Raw genomic sequence first — 22,013 nt, forward strand, 5'->3', positions numbered from 1 at the left:
GAAGTAGAGGGGCGGCTTGTGTCTTTTGTGCTGCCGATAAACACAACCAGCCCAGTCCCGAGGAAGCCCGCCCGGCCCCACCCTCTTTCAGCAGCAATTGCCCAGGACAGGGCTTTAAGGGAACTTGACAGAATTTCTTCCCACTATGGATTTTCAAATTTCTGCCTAATCTGCCCATCTTCCCCTCATCACCCTCATGGGGGAAGAGCCAAGCAGGGATGGAAGATTTTGTTAAACTCTAAAGCTGAGTTGATAGTAAAAGCCACGGAGGGAGGCCCTCTAGGTAAGTTAGGAGGGCTCTTCCACCCCCATAACCACCACTAGTGGATTTGGCACAATCAATGTTTCCTCCATCCTTCTCCTCTCCCCTGCCCCCACTCTCATCACGCAGAAGAATACTGAGGAACAACAGATCTTGATTTGGGAACCGCTAAAATCGTCCAGTATGTGATTTCTGATAGGAAAGGTCAAAAACATGAGGTGGACCAAAGGGATCCAAGGGGAAGTCAGAGAACAAATGCTCAGCATCCCCTAGTCACGCCATCCCCTCCCATCGTTAAGGGATCAGAAAGTAGACTTTTCATCTAAACGTATGTTTGTACAAACTCCCGGTTTCACCAAGGTTTAAGCCAACCACTAAGAAAGAAACTCCTACCCTAGCAGAGAGTATCAGGATAAATGCAATCAAAACAAAAATGACAAAAAGCCATCAGCAGCCATCTCTCGCCTACCTCACTGCTCCCAGCTGCCTCTCTGTGCTGATAAAACGAACATACACTGTCCCATGCTGACTTTTTCAGGAATTCACTAAGCCTCGTGGGCCTGCCCACCTAACGCATTCATGGAATGTGTTCAAACCAGTCGCAGATGAAATAACATGTTGTTGAGAGCTCAATGAGGCAACCCCCCCAAAAAAAAAAACCAAAATACTGATTCAGTGGGCTTCTCCCCACCCCTCACCCCAAGTAAAGACCCCAGCCGTGAAGGAGGAGGAGGAGGAGGAGCAAGGCCAAAGTTCTGACAAGGCCAAGCTCAGCATTTCCTGGCTCCCTCCCCACTAGATAGCCAGGAACTCTGCCTTTTCTCTCAGCTCCAGACCTGTCAGGCATTCCAATTCAGTATCCTGAAGGTATCAAAACTCCTCCTATGCATAACAAACTCAGTCTTCAATATTGGACCCACTGCCCTTCTGTTTCTGTAAAGACACCCGCCATCCTTCCAGTCCCTCAGGTGGGCAACATCAGTGACATCCCAAGACCCCTCCCTTCCCCCCACCTCCATAGTCTACCTCTCAATGCCCCTTTCTCCACCCAGTCACCCCTATAGTTCGGGTCCTCATCACATAATCTAACTGAATTCTTGGCTCCCAGTGGCTCCCCACTTAGATCCATTCTCCACCAAACCCCCAGACTCAGCTTTCTAAGCACACCAGGGAGCAGATCATTCTCTGGTCCAGAAGCCTCTTATCTCTTATCTCAAACTCCTCAGCTTGGCATTTATGGCCCTTCAGGATCTAGCTTCCCATAAACCCCACCTCCCACCCACAAGATTATTTCTCAGTTTTCCTTTGAGTTCTGTCTATAATTCAATCAAAACAGTAGAAGAGCTGCTGTTTCCTGAAGAGAGAATTCTATCTATTCCCTCTGGGCCACTGTAACCTGGGTTGGACCTGGAAAAGCACTCCTTCCCATCTACCTTAGAACCAAAGCTTTCTCAAAGACTTAGCTCAGGTACTACTCCCATAGGAGGCTTTTTTGAGTTTCTTTGGAGTTCATGGTCTCCTCCAATTATCCCATCTATACTTAGCTGTGGATATTGTTACCTAGTATATATCTATTGGTATTTAGTACCCTTTCTCCACCCCCATCCCTCCTAGAATAAAAGCACCTGGAAGGAAGAGACTATCTGCTGTTCACTCCATATCTACAGGGCCTAGCATACCTACTTTTCAGTAAATTCAGTCCAGTGCAACTCTTTGTGACCCCATTTGGGGTTTTCCTGACAAAGATACTGGAGTGATTTGCCATTTCCTTCTCCAGCTCATTTTATAGTTGAGGAAACGGAGGCACATAGAAATAAAGTGACTTGTCCAGGGTCATACAACTAGGAAGTGTCTGGGGTCAGATTTGAACTCAGGAAGATGAGGCTTCTTGACTCCAGGCCTGGCACTCCATCCACTGTGCCACCTAACTATCCCTTGCACACATACAGTAAGTATACAATAAATGCAGGTTAGATTATATAGTTACAAATTATAGCACCGCGATAAGTGGAGTCTTCGGAGTTCTGGCTTTTTTTTTTACTTTATTTCATATGATTGCAAAATATTTTTATTTTTTTACAACTATGAATCATCCTCTAAAGCCCAGCTTCTTAAACTGTGGTTCATGACTCCATATGGGGTCTCACAACTGAATGTGAGAGTTGTGAAAATGTGATTTTTAAAAAATCATTGTTTGATTTGTATCTCTGTTTTATATACCTAGAGTCATGGAAAAACTTCTCAGCTGAAAAGAGGTCTCAAGTGGAAAGAATTGAAGAAGCCCCAAAGGAAAGGATATTTTTGTGCATGTAATACTTCCCCCTCTGCTAAGTAGAACATTTTCAAGACTTTAGTTTTTTAGAGATGATGAGCTGACTCTCCATGGAAGAGGCAAGGTGGCACACGTTCCTATATTTGCCCTCCTGAGTAACCTTTAGGCTACCTAAATTCACATTAGGACTACCATCTTTGCTCATGAAAAACAAACGTCTCCCCTAGAAAAACGAACTGTCTTCCCCATTGCTCCTTAATCAGACTGTCTCAAGAACCTCTCCAAAGACTAAGGGGCAGGCAATAGCAGGCTCTCCCAAAGCACCTTTCTTGAGACCCCAGGCTATTTTGGGGATGAGCTTCCAAGCCAATTAAGAGCCTGGGGCAGATTATGGAGCTTCCAGTGGGCAAAGGAAGAGGCTACAAGTCAGTCTCAATCAGGCTCATTGAGAGATAAAGGTAGAGAGGTGAGCCAAAGTTACAGGCCCAGGAAATCGGTTAGCCTTTTTATATAATGGGAGGATGCAGGTAAGGTCAACAGCAAAGAGCAAGTGGGGAAGACCAGAAAGAGTCCAGGATCTGGAGGCAGAAAAGCCAGACCAAGTCTGGAAGCCGCCAGCCACTTCAGATAAATGTGCTCTTGGCAAATTACTAAATCCTCCCAAGCTGCAATTTCCCCATCTGCAAAAATAATGCTAATAACACTTGGTGGTAAGGATCAAATGAGATCATGTATAAAAAATGTTTTTGCAACAGCTAAAGTGCCATGTTAATATTATTATATCATGTTACTATTATATGATGTTCAATTAATACAACAATAAGAATAAAGTTGCTTAAATGGACTGAACAAAGGGGTTATAAGCTCAATGGCAGAAATAAAAAGCAAACATACCTCATCAGCAGGGTTGGTGATGAGTAAGATGGGTGTGAAGATGTTTTGGATGATACCCAGATGGAAGGGAACCAAAGTGTCATACAGAAATAGACAGGTCCGCCCTCAGAACTCTCATAACCAAAGCAGCAGCCAAGGGTGACTGACTTCTGCAGACTGAGTGGGAAAGGGCTACCTCATCTCCTGGCATAAGAGGTGACCAGAGGCACACCAGCATTTCTCCAGGGCTGCTGGCGTGATCATCTGCTTTGCTGCTGGACACGGATCTGTTCTAGACCAGAGCTCAAAGAAGGGAGGAAGCCAGTGGATTAATTTAGAGTGGGAGACATGGTCACAAAAGTAGCAACAAAACACTTTTTTTTTTTTTTTTAGCTGAGGCAATGGGAGTTAAATGACTTGCCCAGAGTCACACAGCCAGGAAGTATTAAGTGTCTGAGGCCAGATTTGAACTCGAGTCCTCCTGACTTCAGGACTGGGGCTCTATCCACTGCACCACCGAGCTGCTCCCAAAACACTTTTTCTTAAATACACAGAAGGACACAAATAACAGTCTTTGTTACTACCTTTTTAAATTTATACTTGTATTTACACACACACACACACACACACACACACATTTTAAAATCATATATTAGCAAAGTTCAGTTTCTCATGAGCCTCATCTCTATTCTCTGCTTCTCATTTTCTGTCTGCTTATGGCTGTGAAGTTGACAATACCATTGTCTAGAATTCTAAAATGATGTATTCAATGGTTTTGAGTTTTTTTAGAAGTGGACTCCCCACAAAAGCATACCACTCATGGATGAGGTAGGAAATCTGCTTCTCCTGTCAGTTCACTCAATAGGAGGGGCCCGTAACTGCTGCCTTTAGGACTGCACTGATTGCCAAGAGGCATTAGCCTATTTCTGCTTCTGGAAGGCAGAATCAGGCATCATTAATGGGCAGATCTAAGGGGAAAAACATGTCTTCCCAGAAAATCCACAAGTGGCTCAGGGGGCACTGGAAGGGGCAGCCAGCTCTTCCCGCATTGGGGGCCTTCAAACAGAGGCTGCAGGATGAGCTTTCATCAGGGACACCATCAACACTCTCATGGTTGTTTTTTTTTTCAGGGATGGCCCCCAGATCCCTTCCAACTCTGCACAGCCAGGACTCCATGAAGCTCCACTGAATTAAATACAACTGCGAACGGCCCATGTTTTACGAGGCAGTGATTTGGAATCAGAGGACCTGGGTACAAATCCCAGCTAAGCCAGCAGTGTTACTATGGCACTTAACCTCTCCCCGGCCTCAATTCCAGGGCGATGAAATGCGGACAATGGAATTAAAATGTTCTATGGTTCCTTCCGTCTCTAAGTCAATGACGGACAGTTTGGGAACCTTCCTAGGTACAGTGTTCTTTTCATTGCCTGAAAATTGCTAGTCATGGAACAAGGCAGCTTCAATCCAGAGACTTAAAGACTTATCAATATTAATAAGGATTACTATCCTTGTGGATGTTGATAAGGACATTAATATTCTAACAAGGATATTAAATTCATTACTTCAATGGCTCCATGATCTTACTGATGTGGGTATTCTCTCCACAGGGACAGACTGTATAACCTATCTAAATGTTTCCATGCTGTGAGGCCCATAAATCCATGAAATGCCCTGAAAACTTTACTCTAGGGGATTTCCCATTTACTGAGTAGCACTGAAAACCTCAGGTACTTAGGGACCAAATGACATCATCAGAAATCTATGATGGATTGCTTGTGTACAGCTAGCTTTAGATTGTTTAAAACCTGACCAAGCCAACTTCTTTCAATAGGGCAACCTCTGCAAGGGGTAGGAAAGAGACAAGTGTAAACAGGCACCTTTCTTTAAAACTGCTTTCCCATCTTTCCACTGATACTACCAGTAGAACATTTAAAGATGAAGCGAAGAGAAGGGAAGAAGGATGATGGCAAAGAAAATTCTAACTGCTCCACTTCCCTTATTGTCCTCTCTCTTCAGGGAAGAGAAAGGAACCTCCCATATTTTTCAGTTTGCTCACTGGTGACAAATCCATCAAAAATCATTTAAGGAGTCCTTGGGCCGTGGATGCAGAGGTAAAAACAGTCCTTACCCTCAAGGAGCTCTTAATCTAATAGGTCAGATAATATGTCAGTAAGTAGGCAGACATAAGAGATATGGATGTGGATGGAAAGTAAACTTAGGGGGAAAGACACCGTTAACTCCTAGCAGACAAACACTGTTGTTGATCTATTTCCATAGAGAGTACTCTATAGAGCTAGACAGCTTATTTTTGTCTTTTCCTTCCAAAAGCTTTCCACTCCTTCTGTTGAATGGAAATGTACATCCATGTTATAATAAAATTCAATGTGAAAATAGGCCATGCTTTAAAAAAAGAAAGAAAGAAAGAAAAAAGTCTTACTGATCCCAGTAATTTCCCAATATATCTTCCCTCCCTAGAACTTAGAAAGAAAGAAAAAAAAGCTAATTGTCTGACAAAGCAACCCTTCTGCTAGTGAATAGATCTCTGCATCCCTGGCCCCTCCACATCTCTACCAATTATTCTCAGCAATGAGGTTGGTCACTGGAAACAATCTGATTGAAGCTACTCTTAGTAAGAGTCCCAGTACTGCTTTCTTCACTCCATACTGATTTGCTTTTAAGGAAACACTTCTGAGGCAATTTTGCTCGAATACGTCTATTCCATGCAATGGGAGGGACACACATGGTTTTGGTCAAATTTTATTATCTTTCAAACCTTTTTTTCCCCTTCCCTCAGTTTCTAAAGACAAGTGAGCCTTCCTGATGGGGCTCTAATTCATCTTGCTTGCTTTGCTCTTTGTGAAAACTATACCTCTTACACATCGGGGAAGCAATCAATCAAGGCCCATGGCTTTCCTTTTGCCTGAAATGGAGGAGCAGAGTTCTTGGGGGAAGGCCTGTTCCCTTTACTGCCATAATTAAGTTCACTAAGTGTTGCTTATCCAGAAAAAATAAACTTCTGACTCTGAATGAGTTGGCTAATTATAGCTTCTGTCAGGCTTAATCCAGGACAATTTGACCATCCCAAAGTAGCCCTAATCTTCAAGGTGAAAGTCTAAATGGCTTCAGTCATCTGGGGATCAGAAAGGCTTGGGACTGGGCCAGATTATTAGGTTTATGTTTAAGCAGAGTTCCTGGGCCCCCTGATCTGACCCCATCCTTGCCTCTTGGCTGGAACTAAGATAAGTCTCCTGAAATACTTCATGGCAATACAAAAGTGAGCCGGAGTCAGTGAAGAAACAGGAGAAGATGGTGGCTTGGAAGCTGAAATCCAAGACAGAGTTCCTGGCATCTCCTGGCATTTCAATTCACTTTTTCTTGCCACACAAAGAAATCTCAGGTTATAAGTATCTGGTGCCAAAATAGCTACTCAAGAGAATTAATGCAGTGAAATAAAGAGAGAGAAAAGGCTGACAAACTAGTTGGTTTGTCAGCATCACTAATAACCTGTTGATTGACTGAAATGTTCTGTTTTTCAGCTCACTGTTCCGGCATCATGTGGACACATTGATGAGCAGAAAGCAAAAAAAACAAGTGTTGTACTTTGTAAACTGTATATTGTGAGACATCCCCTTAGAAAAACCAAACTCATCTGGTTGTTTACCAATTTTCATATCTATCTCTGCTGACGATCGCCAAACATAACCAGCTTAAAGTGGAGGCAGGAAGACCTGAGTTCAAATTCTACTTCAGACAATCACTAGTATGAAAGCCTGGACAAGTCATTTAATTTGTTTGCCTCCGTTTCCTTAGCTGGAAAATGGGAATAATAATAGTATCAACCCCCAAGGTTATTGTGAGGATCAAATGTAATATTAAGTGTAAATCCCTTAGTATAGTGCCTGGCCATAGTAAGTTCTAGGTCAATGTTCTGTATTTATATAAACTTCCCACCTGGACTCTGAGTCCATATTTTCATCTGCCTCCAGAGTATTTTGATTGAACATGTGCTAAGACTAGACTTCTCCACATTGCCCCAAGCCAGTTCTGTCTTCTCACCAGTCTCATTTCCATCAATGCTCCCTGTATTTTTCCATCAGAGTCTTCCCCCCAAAACACATAGAATCAAAAGACCTGTTGACTTTCCTTTCAAAATGTCTTTCATACTCATCCCCCACTTTCCATTCACTGTCTGCTGCCAACCTTGTGACCGTGTGCCTGAATTATTGCAACAAGGCCCCAACTGTGGATTCCAATTATTCCCAAAGCACTAGTACCAGGTCTATATAACAATTTGCATTTGTGTACATTTTCCAAAGCATAAATTGCAAAGCAATTTATCTTATTTTATCTCTATTACATCTTTTAAATCAGCAAGGAACGGTGTTTTTATTCTTGATTTACAAAAAAGGAAACTGCTAAATGGAGGGGGGAAAGGAGGAGTGTTGCACTAAATGAGGGGAAACTAACCTTTTGACATAAATGGTCCTTAAAGTTCTTAGAATATTTTTTTTTCTTTTTAACAGACTTTTTTTAATTATTTTTTTGTTTTTAACTTCAAATCTCTCTCTCCCTATTCCCTGATCCACCCAATGAAAAGGCAATTTCTAAAAAATCTATTACAAATATGTATAGTCATGCAAAACAAATTTAACATTAGCCACGTTTCCCCCCCAAAAAAAGGCAAGAAAGTTTTTCTGAAAAAAAAAAAAGAGTATTACTTTTTATAACTAATAACATTCCATCATTCACATACCAATTATTTCTTTAGTTGTTCTATGACTGAAGGGCATCCCCTCAATTTGATACCACAAAAAAAGTGGCTAAATATTTTTGAACATCCTTTCCCTTTTTCTTTTTATCTCTTTGGGGTATAGCTCTAGTAGTGATAGTGCTGGCTCATAGGGCATGCTCAGTTTGATTGATTTCAGCACATAGTTCCAAATTGCTTTTCACTATTTCACAGCTCCACCAACAGTGCATTAGTGACATCCCATATCTCCTCCAGCATTTATTAATTGGATGGGTATCAAAGTAGCACCTCAGAGTTATTTTAATTTACATTTCTCTAATTATTAGTAATTTTCATATGACTATCAATAGCTTCAACTTCTTCCTCTGAAAATTACCTGTTCACATTCTTTGGCCTGTTATGAGTTGCGGAATCCCTCTTGGAATAACAGTATGAATTTCTTTGGCCTGTTATGAGTTGCGGAATCCCTCTTGGAATAATAGTATGAATTACTAAAGAGTATTATATTACCAAGCAAACCAGTTATCAAAAATGTTTAAAACCAAGTTTACAAACCTCAGGAATAAGACAGTCTCTAAAGTCCATTCTATGACTGGTGATTCTAAGTAAAGATAAGTGATGATATCCCACAATCAACTGAGGAGATTGGGGCCCTTCCAGACAAGTGACCCCTTCCATGCAACCCAAGCTAAAGGATTAAGCCATTGACAGTTTTTCAGTGTTGAAGAGAGAGAAATGACTAAAAAGAATCATTTTTCTATAAGCAGTTCCTGATGGAAGTAAGGATTCTAGATATTAAACTGGAAAGACTTGAGGGGTCACTGACTCCAAGATCCTCATTTTGCAAATAAATAAATGTAAACCTAGAGAACTTTCCCACCATCACATAGGGATTCAGTAACTAAGGCAGGATAGGAACCCTAGGCTGTTAAATCCATTGCTCTGCAGACTATACTCCCTCACTTTTCTCCCGAATCACCACCTTAGGAACAACTTTCCTCAAGTACTCAATCATTATTACTCTCTTTACCTCCAGAGAGAACATTGATATTGACTTTTTCTGTATGTTATAATTCCACTGTGCGGACAGAGTCCATTCCCCTCAGGCAGTGGGCCAGCCAATGATTATTTGCCATCATCACAGAGGATATCCAGGGCAAAGTTGGGAGTTTCCCTGGGGATGAAGTCTTCTGAATGCTTCCATTTGTTATTTATATGTCATGGACAGAACAAGATGAGAACAAGTCCTTTTAGCCCCTAGCATATTTATTCAATGTCTGCTGTGTGCCAGGCACTGTGGTGAGCACTGAAAATACAAAGAGAAAGAAGATCCCTGCCCCTAATAACTCAGTCTAGTAGTTCAGATGTATATGAGTCTTCATGGCCCCATAAGGGGTTTTCTTGGCAAAGATAATGGAGTAGTTTGCCATTTCCTTCTCTAATAGACGAAAGTAAATAGAGATTAACTTGCTCAAGGTCACACAGCTAAGTGGGTATACCTGAGGCCACATTTGAACTCGGGTCTTCCTGCCTTGAGATCTAATGCTCTAAGTACTGAACCACTTAGCTGCCTGCTAAAAGCTATGTACCAAAAAAAAAAAAAAAAAAATGTATAGGATAAAGTGGAGATAATCCACCAAAGGAAGGCACTAGTATTAAGAAGGATCAGGAAAAGCTTTGTGTAGAAGGTGGGATTTTAGACTTGAAGGAAGCCAGGGGAACCGGGAGAAAATTCCAAGCATGGGAGACAAGTGGTCTGAAGATGCACTGATTTATGTGAAAAACAGCAAAAGGCACCAATATCACTGGATCTAAGAGAAAAGTGTCAGAAGCCTGGAAAAAAATACAGAAGTGGCCAGGTTAGGAAGGGATCAAAAAGCCAAAGAGATTTCAAAGTTTATTCTGGAGGTGACAGGGAGCCACTGAACTTTACTGAATAAGTAAAGAACATAATTAGACCTGTACTATGGAGGAGGGGGAAGAAACACTGGAAGCATGAAACCAATTCTCAGTGGCAATAGTCCAGGTGTGAGGCAATGAGAACCTGTACCTGGCTGGTGATAATGTTGTATGAAGGGAAGACTGACAGAATTTGGCAACAGATTGGTTATTGCCCTAGGACTGGGAGGATGGGGATACCCCTGATAGTAATAGGGCAGATAGCAAGAGTAAGTACTCAGTAAATGTTCACAGGACTGAATCCCTGATGAGATCATGACCTTAAGGGTTGCCCGATGAAGTGGGCAATTTCTGCTTGGCTCTAGACTGTTTCCTGGTATCCTGCCATCCTACTTCAACACCAGCTTATTACAACTGAAGCAAATTATAGTCACCTTCATTATTAGTCACCCTGGGATGCTACTGTTTTTTTTTTTTTTCCTTACACTTATAGAATCAATTACATCTCCTAGAGCCAAGTTAAATGTCAAGCATGCTGTGAGCAATCAATAATTGTTGATTGATTATTATATACAACAGACTAGAGCTCCACGTGTCATAGTCAGGTCACTGACGATATACCTATAAGCTTGTCCTCGGATTACATTTTCTTGCAACTACAAGATATTATATACCGTGATTACTGCAGTTATTACTCACATTTTCACTTGATGAGGTGGAGAAATATTTATTAAGCACCTGTTGGATACAGGCCACTGGAAGAGATATATGAGTAACAGGAGAGGGAGGGCTTCTCCCACTTTCTCTTCCATTGTGTAAAGCAAATAACAACCAATCAAGATGCAAAGGACCTTACCAATGACAAGAAATGCCTTCTCAATTTAGATCAGAAGCGGGAAATGCCCAAGTAAGGCCAGTGGAATCATTTGCTAAGGCAATGATGAGAGAAAAACTAGGTAAAGCAACCTCCCACTGCTTGAGTTTTCTAAGTTGATAATTTTGTATGGCTTGCAAACAATATTATAAATATACAAATAACCCTTGGCAGAAAAAAGGTTTCCCATCCCTGATTTATATGCTGTTTGACCTCCTGTATGAAAGTTGCCAATACCATTTTTGAACACTTTGTTTTATGTCTTAATTGATATTAATAACCATAAGGGCATTCAAAGCTATTTCTACTCTTTGCACTTTCAAAGCATGTTGTACAATTTTGATAAATATACAGGAGATTCTTTGCTGGATGAATCTTTAAAAATCACAGCACATATTCAAAGCATTTAGAGTAATAATTTACCTTTATATAGTTAGTGTGTGTGTGTTAAGATATTCAACAGTGCATTTTTCCCTAAGGATCTCAAAAGCATGAGTTTCAACTCTCATTTTTCCTCAGAACATAATTATGATAATTTCAGACCAACTGATACATATGCAATTAATTCAAATATATGTAAAATCAAGAGCCACTCCTCAATAGAGAAGTGGGCAAAAACATGAGAAGTTTTCAAAAGAAGTAATTGCAATGACTTGAAAGATTCCTCTAAATCACCCATGAGAGAAATAATACTTAAAATAAGTTTTAAGTTTTACTTCGTATCTGATAAAAGTTAGCAAACAGGGAAATAGATCAAAACAGTCAGTGTTGGACAACCTGATAGGAAAACAAGGAAACGGAATACATTGTTGGTGGAATTATGCCTGTAGGTTCATCCAACCATTCTGGGAAATCATTTGGGATGAAAGAAAAGTCACTAAATTATCCATAGGCTTTGAGAAATAGATTCTACTACTGGGTCTATCCTCCACAGAAGTAAAAAACAGGAAGGCCCTACATGTATAACATGTATAATGATTCATAGCAGCAAATTTTGGGGGTAGCAAAAAACTGGAAACAAAACAGGTATAAGGGAAGTAGGGATGAATAATCTGTGGTAGATCAATTAATGGATTATTGCATTATAAAAATGAACAAGAAGAATTCAGAGAAACATGGAAAGCCTTGTATTAAAGGATGCACAGTAAAGAAAACCAACAGGAAAATTAATACATGCACAACAAGGGCAAAAACAATAAGGCAGAGCAGGGAGTGGCCAATGAGAATGATGAAGACCATGTACTTCCCTCCTTTCAGGAGACTGGTGGGGGAAAGGGGAAGAATGTTGTATATATAATACATCCAGATATAACTACTCTGTTATTCATTTTATGAAACACTAGAAGGACCTGAATTTAGGAATAGCACCTAACTTAGGAAGCACCATGCAGTCAACTGAGGAATTTACAGGAAGCACTGATGATGGTAGAATGATGGCCCTGGAGTTAGGAAGACCAGAAATTGATGGACTGAATAAAACTGAGTGTTGTCTATGGCAAATGGTCAGTATTTATAATTATTGGAATGCTTCCTTCCCAATCCACCAGCAAGGGCACCGTGTGCAATTGTACTCAATCTCAAAGATCTTGTTCCTAAACAAGAGCCCTTCTACAACAGATGAGGGGAGGGGAAAATAATTTTTGCTTGAAAACCTTCGGAATCAGCCTTTCTCAAGGCAGCAAGATATAGTGGAGAATGCATTTGGAGTCAAAGGGCCTAGGTTCAAGACCCAGCTCAACTTGTGTGATTTTAGATAAGTTACTTTTCTCCTCTGAGTCTCACATTACTCATCTTTCAAATGAGAAGGTAGGCCTGATGCTCATTTACCTGAGAGAGATGAGGCAAATCACTTCTCTGAGCCTCAGTTTTCCTCCTTTGTAAAATGAGAGGATCTTACCAGATAAGTCTCTGAAGTTCCTTCCAGTTCTCAATCTAGGATCTCAAAGCATCACCACAAATTTAAGCACATAAGTACTAGAGGCTTATCAAGCTTCCAAAGACTTATAAGATGCACCATATTCTCTTTCTTGAATACCAATAATTTCATTCTAAGTCCATAACTATTAAGATTATTACTTATACTTCTATATAATAACGATGATGAAAATGACATTATTTTTACACAATGCTTTAAGATTTGCAAAGCAATCTAGATTCTCAAAACCCAATGAGGCAGGTGTTTGGTAGCTGGCCGCTCTTTCCTCATGATCCCAGGATATATGGAAGTCCTTGTGACTGATATTCTAGACAAGGTAATAATATCAAGCTAAGAAGGTACCTGGAACAATCCTTAATACTAAAGAATCAATATGTTCCATAAATGAAGACACTGTTATTTCCAATATTTAACCTTATGATGTCATCATTGCCTTGCCCAAGGGAGGACCCTCATAAACATATTGTCCTCTCTTGGAAGAGATAGGAACTCTTTGGAAGACCTTAACTCCAAGCAGTTTCTGTGATGAGGCAGCCACAGGCCCCTGAAGAGGTTCCTTAATTTCTGGACCTCAATTTTCTCAACTGTGAAATGGGATTGATAATATCTTCCCTATCAATTTCACAAGATTCAAGGAGATGACATACGTGATGGCACTTTGAAAAAAGTCAAAAACCATTAAGGTGATATGGGGAATATAAATGAGTGAGCCAAGTTACCCCAAAGCAATAAAATGTTGTTTGGTCTAAGAAGGTTAAGCTACAAACAGGCAGAGTCCATTGATATTAAGTCAAAACAACAACACCTTGTTTAAAGAATAAGAGTTGACCAGCATAAAAGTAAGATGTCATGGGTCAAGGGGATAATAGACTTCTATCCATCCATGAAAGAAAGATCTGGGTTCAATTGTTGCCTCTAGTTGTGTGACCATGATCAAGTCATCTAATCTCTAGGTCCTCAGAAAATTCCTTACAAACCCGAAGAAAGAAATAGTAGAGTCAAGATAGTCTTGGATACAAAGCAAGAAAATCTGAAATTGAATTATAGCTCTGCAATTTCCCATAAAAGCTTTCTTATTCTTTTTCAAATCTTCATCTATAAAAAGGAATTTGGATAGGATGATCCCAAAAATCTTTTTCCAACTCTAAATTTCTAATTTTTTGATCGACAGATCCCAATGGAGATGATTTCCATACCTAGAGTTCTCTATACTAAAGAACCAGTTAAAAAAGAATAACATAACTATTCCTTTTTCCAAAGAGGGATGGACCATCTGGGATCTTTATTAGCTCCACATCTACAAACAGTCTTGTAAAAAATTACAGAGTAGATTTTATCCAAGTGGACTGCTCAAATATTCATACTTTCCTAACATGTATAGATCATACTGTTGAGGCCACCCAGTTGGTATTAAAATGAACACTCTTGATTCCCCCATCCCTAGCCAAAAAATCGACTTTCATGCGTCTCCTCTCCTTTTGGAGGTTGGGAGCTCACAATGAAGGCAAGGTCGGTCTGTCTGAGCCTGCAAGCATCTCCATGCTCGCATATGGCTTCATGTTGCGCTCTTCGTGAGTTGGGAGCATTGGATCCAGATCTTCCTTGAAAGTTTGTGGGAAAATAAATTTGGGCAGCTTTCCTAAATGCTTTTTTGTTGTCCTTGCCAAAGGAAACATTTTCATGCAACAATTTTTGTTGTGTGATAAGTGCTGTTTTGCTATCGAGAAATGACTTGACTTCAGAGAATTATGCCATGATTTATAAGCCTGAAGGTTGGAAGTTTTTGGAATTGAAAATTGGCTCTACAACAGTAGTATATACTAAGAAACTTCTCTAAGTTTCCACACACATGTGAGAGCACTAGATATATTGAATTCCAATTTTAAAAGTCGACAATCAATTTATCCAATGTAGGTGTGCATATACCTTAAAAAACGACTTCCAGGAGAAAAATTCTATAGAGATATTTAGGCTTTCAATAACATTAAAAATATTTTTCCCTACTATGAATTCTTTAAACATATTTATGGCACTACAAGGCATTCAGCATAATTTCTCTCAAAATGAAGACAGCCCTCAGAATTGTATGCTAAGTCTAAAAATAACTTTGCTCTCATAAGGAACAAATTACAAACCTAAATGTCTACTCAAGGCTCTACATGAGTTATATGGCTTAACCTTGGCTTCCATCCATTTACCCTTGACCCGTATCCACACAGATTTATGAGCTTTTAAAGTCAGAAGAGTCTTTTGTTATTTTAATCATGACATATGTACCTTCTGTCCAACCTCGTCTTAATACTTTTTCTCTAGTGTGTGTGTATGGATATAGTGTTTCCTGTTTCACTCCTTGAAGTACCCAATGAGCTGAAATTATGTCTGTCTGCCTCTCAGTACAATACTTAGCAAATGACCTAGGCAAAATGGTATCCAATAAATATAAGATACCCATCATCATTATCATTATTCTTATCACCACAAAAGGCAAAGATAAAAGCCTGATGTGCAACATGAAAAAGGATGCAGCAACAAGGGCTGTTTCTGGAGGCTGGATCGAAGATCTGTCTCTGATCCATACATAATGGCTCTTCATGGACCAAGCCCTTACAAACTGTAGTACCAATACCCTAATACCCATCTGCAAGGTTTCCCTTTCCTCACCAGGAATTCTCTATAATGTTTCAATATGTCCAAGCAAAACAAAAAGAAAAAAAAAAAGTCCTCTACCAATGAAAACAGACTTTTACTAATACCAAGGGATAGTTGGCCATCATATTAGTTTTATTGGAAGCTCCCTCTACATATAGACTTGTACCACTGAAATGAGAAGTTTGGAAGCAAAAATAGGTAAAGGGAGTGGTTTTGTTTGGAACTGGGGGTTTGTTTCCATTTTGGTCAAAATCTGTGATTTCATGGGTGCCAAGGAATTTCGAGTCAAGATATTCCCTCTGCTGATCTGAAGGAGAGACAGTACTTGTCAATAAATATTTAGCAAGTACCTACTATGTGCTGCACACTAGGGATAGAACCCAAAAAATGAAAGGCAGCTTCTGACCTCAGAAAGCTTCCACTGCACTAAGGGGACATAGAACACAAAAGGAAGCCGGGGTGAGGAAGGGGGGAAGGCAAAAAAGAAATGAGATATCAGGTAAAGAGGCAGTGATAGAGACAATCAGATAAGGGTCAGAGTAAGACAGCCAGATGAGAAATGAGATGAGCTATCACCTTAAAGAGAGAGATTTTTGAGTGCATGGCCCCACCTTTCAGCAGAGGGGCAGAGGGCAGGGATAAGGCAAAATCCCAGGGCTGATTAAAGTGTATAGGATGATGAGATTATCCCAATTATGGACTTCCTGGGACAAGGTGAGAAGTTAGTCAGAAGTCCCAAAGTCCTGAAGAGGGGGAGGAGGGAAAGGGAGAATGCACTTAGAGGTTGGAAAACTTCTGTAGTCAGTGGCTCTTGAGAATTTTGAAGGAAAACAGGTTTCTAGAGTAAAAGTGAAAGTAAAGCAGCCATTGTCCCACTACCATAAAGACAGAGTGAGGGTAGATAGAGGCAGGGTCTGTGCAAAGTTAAGTGTTTAATTAATTCGCCTTGATATACTCCTAATTCCAGGAACGATCCCCAGCCCTGGAACTATTATCATCATCCTAGGCTGCCTCATATAGACCCTAAAAATTATGCCAAATTATACATAATTGATTTAAGGAGGAAATTTGGAGCCTTTAAAAAAATATTTCTTTTGCTTCAAATAAAGATTTTGTGTTACTCTTACTAATAGTGTGATCACAGGCCAAATCACAACTTAAAACACACTAAGATTTAACAGACAGTATACCCTATGTTATGAATTTTGTGATAGTTGATGACATTTCCAGGTTACAAATGTTTCTAGCCGTTTCACAGTACTTATCAAGACTTGGAGGAATTATACTTTTCCTAGTTTTGGGGGAGGGGGGGGAAGAGAAAATAATGGATTATAAAATAAGGAGATTAATTCACAAATTTTGTTCTATTCAGACTTCCATTCAGAAGTTCTATTCAGAGACATAGTATCTTTGCATAAAATTTGATCTAGAATATTTGAAGAAGCAAGGACACAATATAACCATAAAGTCAACTCATCCCGAGGAGAGATATACAAAGTACCCATCTTTGGGCACAAAGATGGAGGAACTATAAATTCAGACTGTGGTAAATGCAGTCACACTCAGGTGTGAAAAGTCCCATGCTCTGTCCACTGGAATTCCTAAATGATTTTTTGTTGTTGTTGTTAAAAAGGGAAAGGGGGGGAGGAGGGGATAGAATCTCCATATATCCAGAAATGACTGTTATAAAAACAACAACAACAAAAAAAATCAAACTTAAAAATATGTTTTGCCTGGTTTAGTGTCAAAAAAAATTTTTTTTTTAATTCCCAACTACTCCCCTCTAAAGTATCATTTCTCAAGTTTCCTCTATTTTGGTCCACTATCACTGACCCAGATCTCTCCCACCCTCAGTTTGGGGTAGAGAGGTGACTGATTGACAAAGCTGGAGAAGAACCAGAATAAAGGTCTTAGCGATGCCTTTGCCAAGACACAATCCAAAGGAATTCTACTCTGTGCCCTGCAAAACAAGTTAGTTTGTTTTCTCCAGAAGGGGTGTGGTAGGCTAAACCACCTGTGAGGGGAGGAAAAGCAGGCCACAGGCTAATATCAGATGCCCAGTTTGTTCTTCCTTTGAGCAGAAAGAGGAAAATAAAAATCTCTTTCAGGAGTCTTTGATTGGTCTCTTCCTCTCCCTCCTCCAATTCCCTATGCTCTCTTTCTTTTCTTTCCAGATTGCCTAAAGGGCTGGGATTTTAATGGGTTCCAAGCTGTCCCTTCTGTCTTTTGTAAGCAGGGGCACTTGGAAGAGAGTTGGAATCCTTTTTAAAATGAACAATTAAATGACCCTTTTCTAAATGCTAAACAAACTAAGGACATTTGTGAGAATGCTGAAATTATAAGAGTGAGAGAGGCCTTCATAAAGACATCATGGCATCTGTATCCCTATGGCAGTATTTGAGAGAGCAGTAGACTTTCAAAAAACGGGTTTTTGGTTTGTTCTTATGTGTGCGTGTATATGTGCGGTTTGTTTTTTATTTTGTTTTGGTTTTGGGTGAGTTGTTGTTGTTAAGCCTTTTATTGCTAGCACCTAAACAGTTTTTTTTTTTTTAAACCAAGTAAGTGGGTGCTGGCTAAATGCTTAAATTAGGAACCAGCTTCAATTGGATTAAGATTCAATGGTTCACTTAAGATTGCATCTAAAACTCTCTTAAGCACAATCTTAATTGAATGATTCATTGCTGCAGTTCTCATTCATTCCATTGTTTTAGATCCATCCTAACTGCCCACTACACCAGTTTCCTTCCCTCTCAAAAGTAAACCAAAGTTTACTAAAGTTCTACAAGATGGGGAAAGAGCCCTTTTGCTCTGGGAGCTTCCTAATCAATGCGATTTTGCAACTACAGATCCCTTTTTTGCTCCCAAGTTCAAAGTTTCTCAGGTTTCAAGTGGAGCAGGAGCCTTAGAATTCATCTAGGCCAATTGAATTATTTTCCCTATTCGTGAATATTGGCCAGAGAGATTCCCCATCTATCTAGTGATGCTACACATAGTAGGCGCTTAAAAAATGCTTGTTGATGAATAACAAGTGGAAGTCAACATCGGAACTCGGTCCTAAGTTCAAAATCTAGCACATGTGGAATTTAGCATTTAAGACAGACTGACTTCGAGCATAAGGGGGTGACGATCAAAGACTTCAGGAGACTGAAATAAGAAACTGGGAAAGAGAAGACAAAGAGTGATGAGCAGCAGTGTTTGGCAGGAGGGTAAATTTGGGAGAAAAGGTCGATCCAGTGTAGTTGAACTCTACAACGGATGGCTTTAAACTCCGGGATGGAGTTTTAAATGGAGTTAGTGATCCACTCTTGGCCACATCCCTCAGGCGATGGAGGAAGAGGCACAGCTAGGCTGAAATTACCTAGCTCCAGTAAATACTTAACATATACCTTCGGTTATCATTAAGGTTAACAACTTTGGAGGAATCTGGTCTTACCACCCAGCCTGGGTCATTCTGGGAAACTGGGTTCCCAAAGTACCAGAGCATGGGAATGATAAACCAGAACACCCTGCTATTTGGGTTCCTCCCAACCCCCAAATCCAGTCACAGGCCGAAACAGCAACAAGCCCCAGAGTCCTGCTTCCCTCAGCTGTCACCCTGTCAAAAACAAAGACTACAGTTCCAAGGGCTACTGGCCTCCAGGAGCTCAGTGGCTGCAATCCCGGATATCAGAATTCAAACCCTCCACCAGGGTCACATCTGGATGGGGGGGGGGAGTAGGGGGGGAGAAGGGAGAGGGAAGACGAAAAGGATGCCGGACCATAGACAGGGCCTCGAGAAAGAGGGCAAACCGAGGCAGAGGGAAGAGTCTTATTCTTCAGAGGTAACCAGGAGCCAGCCAATGTCAGGCTTATCAACCTGCCCAACTGTTTATAACCCAAGCATCTGGGGCAAGATTTTAAGCCAAACCAGGGTAGTGCAGAAAAGAGATGTGCGGATATCTCGGTAGCCAGTCCTCGCACCTGGAATCTAGGAGGCCGGCAGTAGCCATCCTCGGGGCTACCTCGCTCCCTCCCGGATCCCGCCCTTCCCCCGCCTCTCGCCCTAGAGGAGCCTTAGCGCCCAGCTGCAGATCAGCCCTCAGAGCTGGCAGCACCTTTCCAGACGGGAGAAACAGGGCAGAGCGCACGCCCCAAATCCTCCCTCCATTCTCCAAGACACCCCGACAATCATCAATCAGCACCAAGCTATTTCCAAAGCCAGTCCTCCGGGGACAGTGCGCGGACGCACACCGCCCCCGCCCTTTCCCAGCCCCCCTCCCCACCAGCAAGCCGCTTTCGGTCCAGTCAAATAGGTCCCGAAGAAGCAACTTCTCGGCCGCCCCCTCAGAAGTCAGCACCGCACGCACCAGTCCCCCGCCCCCGACAGCAAAAATCATCTCCCGCCGCGGCTTTCTCCACCCCACCCACGCCTTACACGCGCGCATACACACATAAACACACACACGCACACAACGCAGTCCAAGAATCCCATCCACCCAAGAGCTGTACTTCCGCGGTGCAGCACCGCGAAGGAGGAGAGGAGAGGCGGGGGAGGCCTTCGGGGAAGTGCAGGCAGAGGGGCAGTGCGGGCGCCCCGTCCAGTCTCCGCTACCACTCGCGGGGAGGTCGGTGGAGGGGAGGGAGACCTAGTGGGACGGGGCAGGACTGCTCCCCGGGGTTCCCTGCAGGGAGGTGCTGCGGCGTTACCTTGCAGGAGGAGTAGACGCCGAGTTTCTCCAGTTTCTTGGCCCGGGGTGCGGAGCGGAGTTGCGCCTTCTTCACCGCGATCCGGGCCGTAGAAGCGCCGCTGCCGACCCCCGGGCTCTCGGCGGCGGCCGGCCCGGAGGAGGCGGCGGGGCCGGGGCCGGCGCCGGCCGGGACGGGGGCAGGGGCGGCCGCAGCAGGAGCAGCAGCAGCGGCGGCGGCCGCGGAAGCCGCGGCCCGGGCCGGTCCGCCCCCAGCGGCCGGGGATCCCTGCGGGGGCGGCGGCGGCGGAGGAGGAGGCAGAGGCACAGGCGGCGGCGGCGGCTGCGGGGGAGGGGGCGGCGGCTGCTGCTGCTGCTGCCCCCCGGCCCCGCCGCCACCGCCCCCGGCCGGCCCGGCCCCGCCAGCCTCGGACATGCCACCGCCGCGGAGCTCGGGAGGAGGAGGAGGTGGAGGGTGGTGGTGGCCGCCACCGCCAGGGTCTCCCTGGGCGCCTCTGGGCTCCGGGAGGGTGAGAGGGACCCTCCCCCCTCGGGGCCTGGCCTCCCTCTCCGCTCCCTTCCCCCTCGGTGTTCCCCTCCCCCTCTCTCCTCCCTCCTCCTCCCCCGCGCCCTGCGCTGAGCTGCGCGGCTTGGCTGCGCTCCGCTCCTCTCGCCTTTGGCTCCGAGCCTTGGCTGCCCGCTGCCGCTGCTGCTGCTGCTGTTGCTGCTGCGGCTGCTGCGGCTAGGACTGGGCTTGCGGCGCCTGCGGCCGCCGCCGCCGCTCCGGCTGCCCCTGGAGTGAGGGCACTAGCGGCCCGGCGGCTGCCGCTCCCGCCTTCCCCCGGGGTCTCCTCCCCGGGGCCCTATTGGGCTCGGTGCCAGCGCCCCGCAGCAGCAGCAGCAGCAGCAGCCTCCGCCGCAGCAGCAGCAGCGGCAGCCAGGGACATGTTCAGCACCGGGGCCCCCGGAGCGTGCATGCGTGTGTCAGCCCGAGTGTTGGCCGCTGCTCCTCCCTGAAACCTCGCTTCTCTTCCGCTCCCCGCGGGGATGACCCGGGTCTCCCTCGGTCCCCCAGCGCCCGCGATGTGGGCGGGGCGGGGCGGAGTGGGGGTGGGGTGGGGTGGCGCTGTCCGACCGAGGGCGAGGCGTAGCGGATGGGTGACGGAGCGAGAAGAGAGCCTGGAGCTGGGATCCCCAGGCACCTGCTGGAGACACCCGAGCCTTCGGGAGTCCCCAGCCCCGCGGACTAACTGCCCACCGCTCAGCCCCACCCCTCCAGGGGGTCGAGCTGGGTGCCTGGTGTGGGGGGGAGGGAAGCCGAGGCGGAGAGGGGACGGGACCCCACGCACTGCAGGTCCCCGGAGGGCGGGGCGTGGAGGCGCGTTTGCCGGCGGAGGGGGCCTAGGCACTCGGCCCACCGGCTCCAGTTAATTACACACACCAGCACCGCGGCTCCCCGCACCCTCCTCCCCAAACACACCCACAGCAGGAAAGGAGACAGCTTTACGCAGCTTTTTCTGAGCCCTAGAGGGAGCGGAAACAAATATTACGAACGCCACCGAGCTGGGCAGATCTTCCTCTTTGTTGTTAGCCAAAATAAAGACAGAGTTGTTTTCTTTTTCGAGAGACAACTTTTCCGCCCAAAGCTTCTAGATTGGAAGCTTAGAAAAGTTCTTCCTTCGACTATTTCTAAACTGTGCTAACGAGAGAAAAAGCAGACTGGGGCAATTTACATTTTGCAAGAAAAAAAAAAAAACTTTTGTCTTTTTGGGTTTTGTCACTGCCTTTGAAACTCCAACACATAGTAGAGGGTGCAGAGCTCAAAGAGTGTGGA

At 43.7% G+C, this 22,013-nt stretch overlaps 1 protein-coding gene across 1 annotated transcript in view; it reads right to left on the reverse strand.

Moving 5' to 3' along the window:
- KAT2B (lysine acetyltransferase 2B) overlaps positions 1-22,013 on the reverse strand; it is a 130,660-nt gene that overhangs the window by 84,809 nt on the left and 23,838 nt on the right. Inside the window, exons 2-4 of the mRNA XM_051962338.1 lie at positions 21,125-21,475; positions 20,810-20,972; positions 20,202-20,468 (exon numbers count right to left, since the gene is read on the reverse strand). Coding sequence (XP_051818298.1) covers positions 20,202-20,468; positions 20,810-20,972; positions 21,125-21,475 — 781 coding nt within the window. The remainder of the gene's footprint in view (positions 1-20,201; positions 20,469-20,809; positions 20,973-21,124; positions 21,476-22,013) is intronic.

This window comes from Antechinus flavipes, chromosome 5 (genome assembly GCF_016432865.1).
Source record: "Antechinus flavipes isolate AdamAnt ecotype Samford, QLD, Australia chromosome 5, AdamAnt_v2, whole genome shotgun sequence".
Classification (NCBI taxonomy): Eukaryota; Metazoa; Chordata; class Mammalia; order Dasyuromorphia; family Dasyuridae; genus Antechinus; species Antechinus flavipes.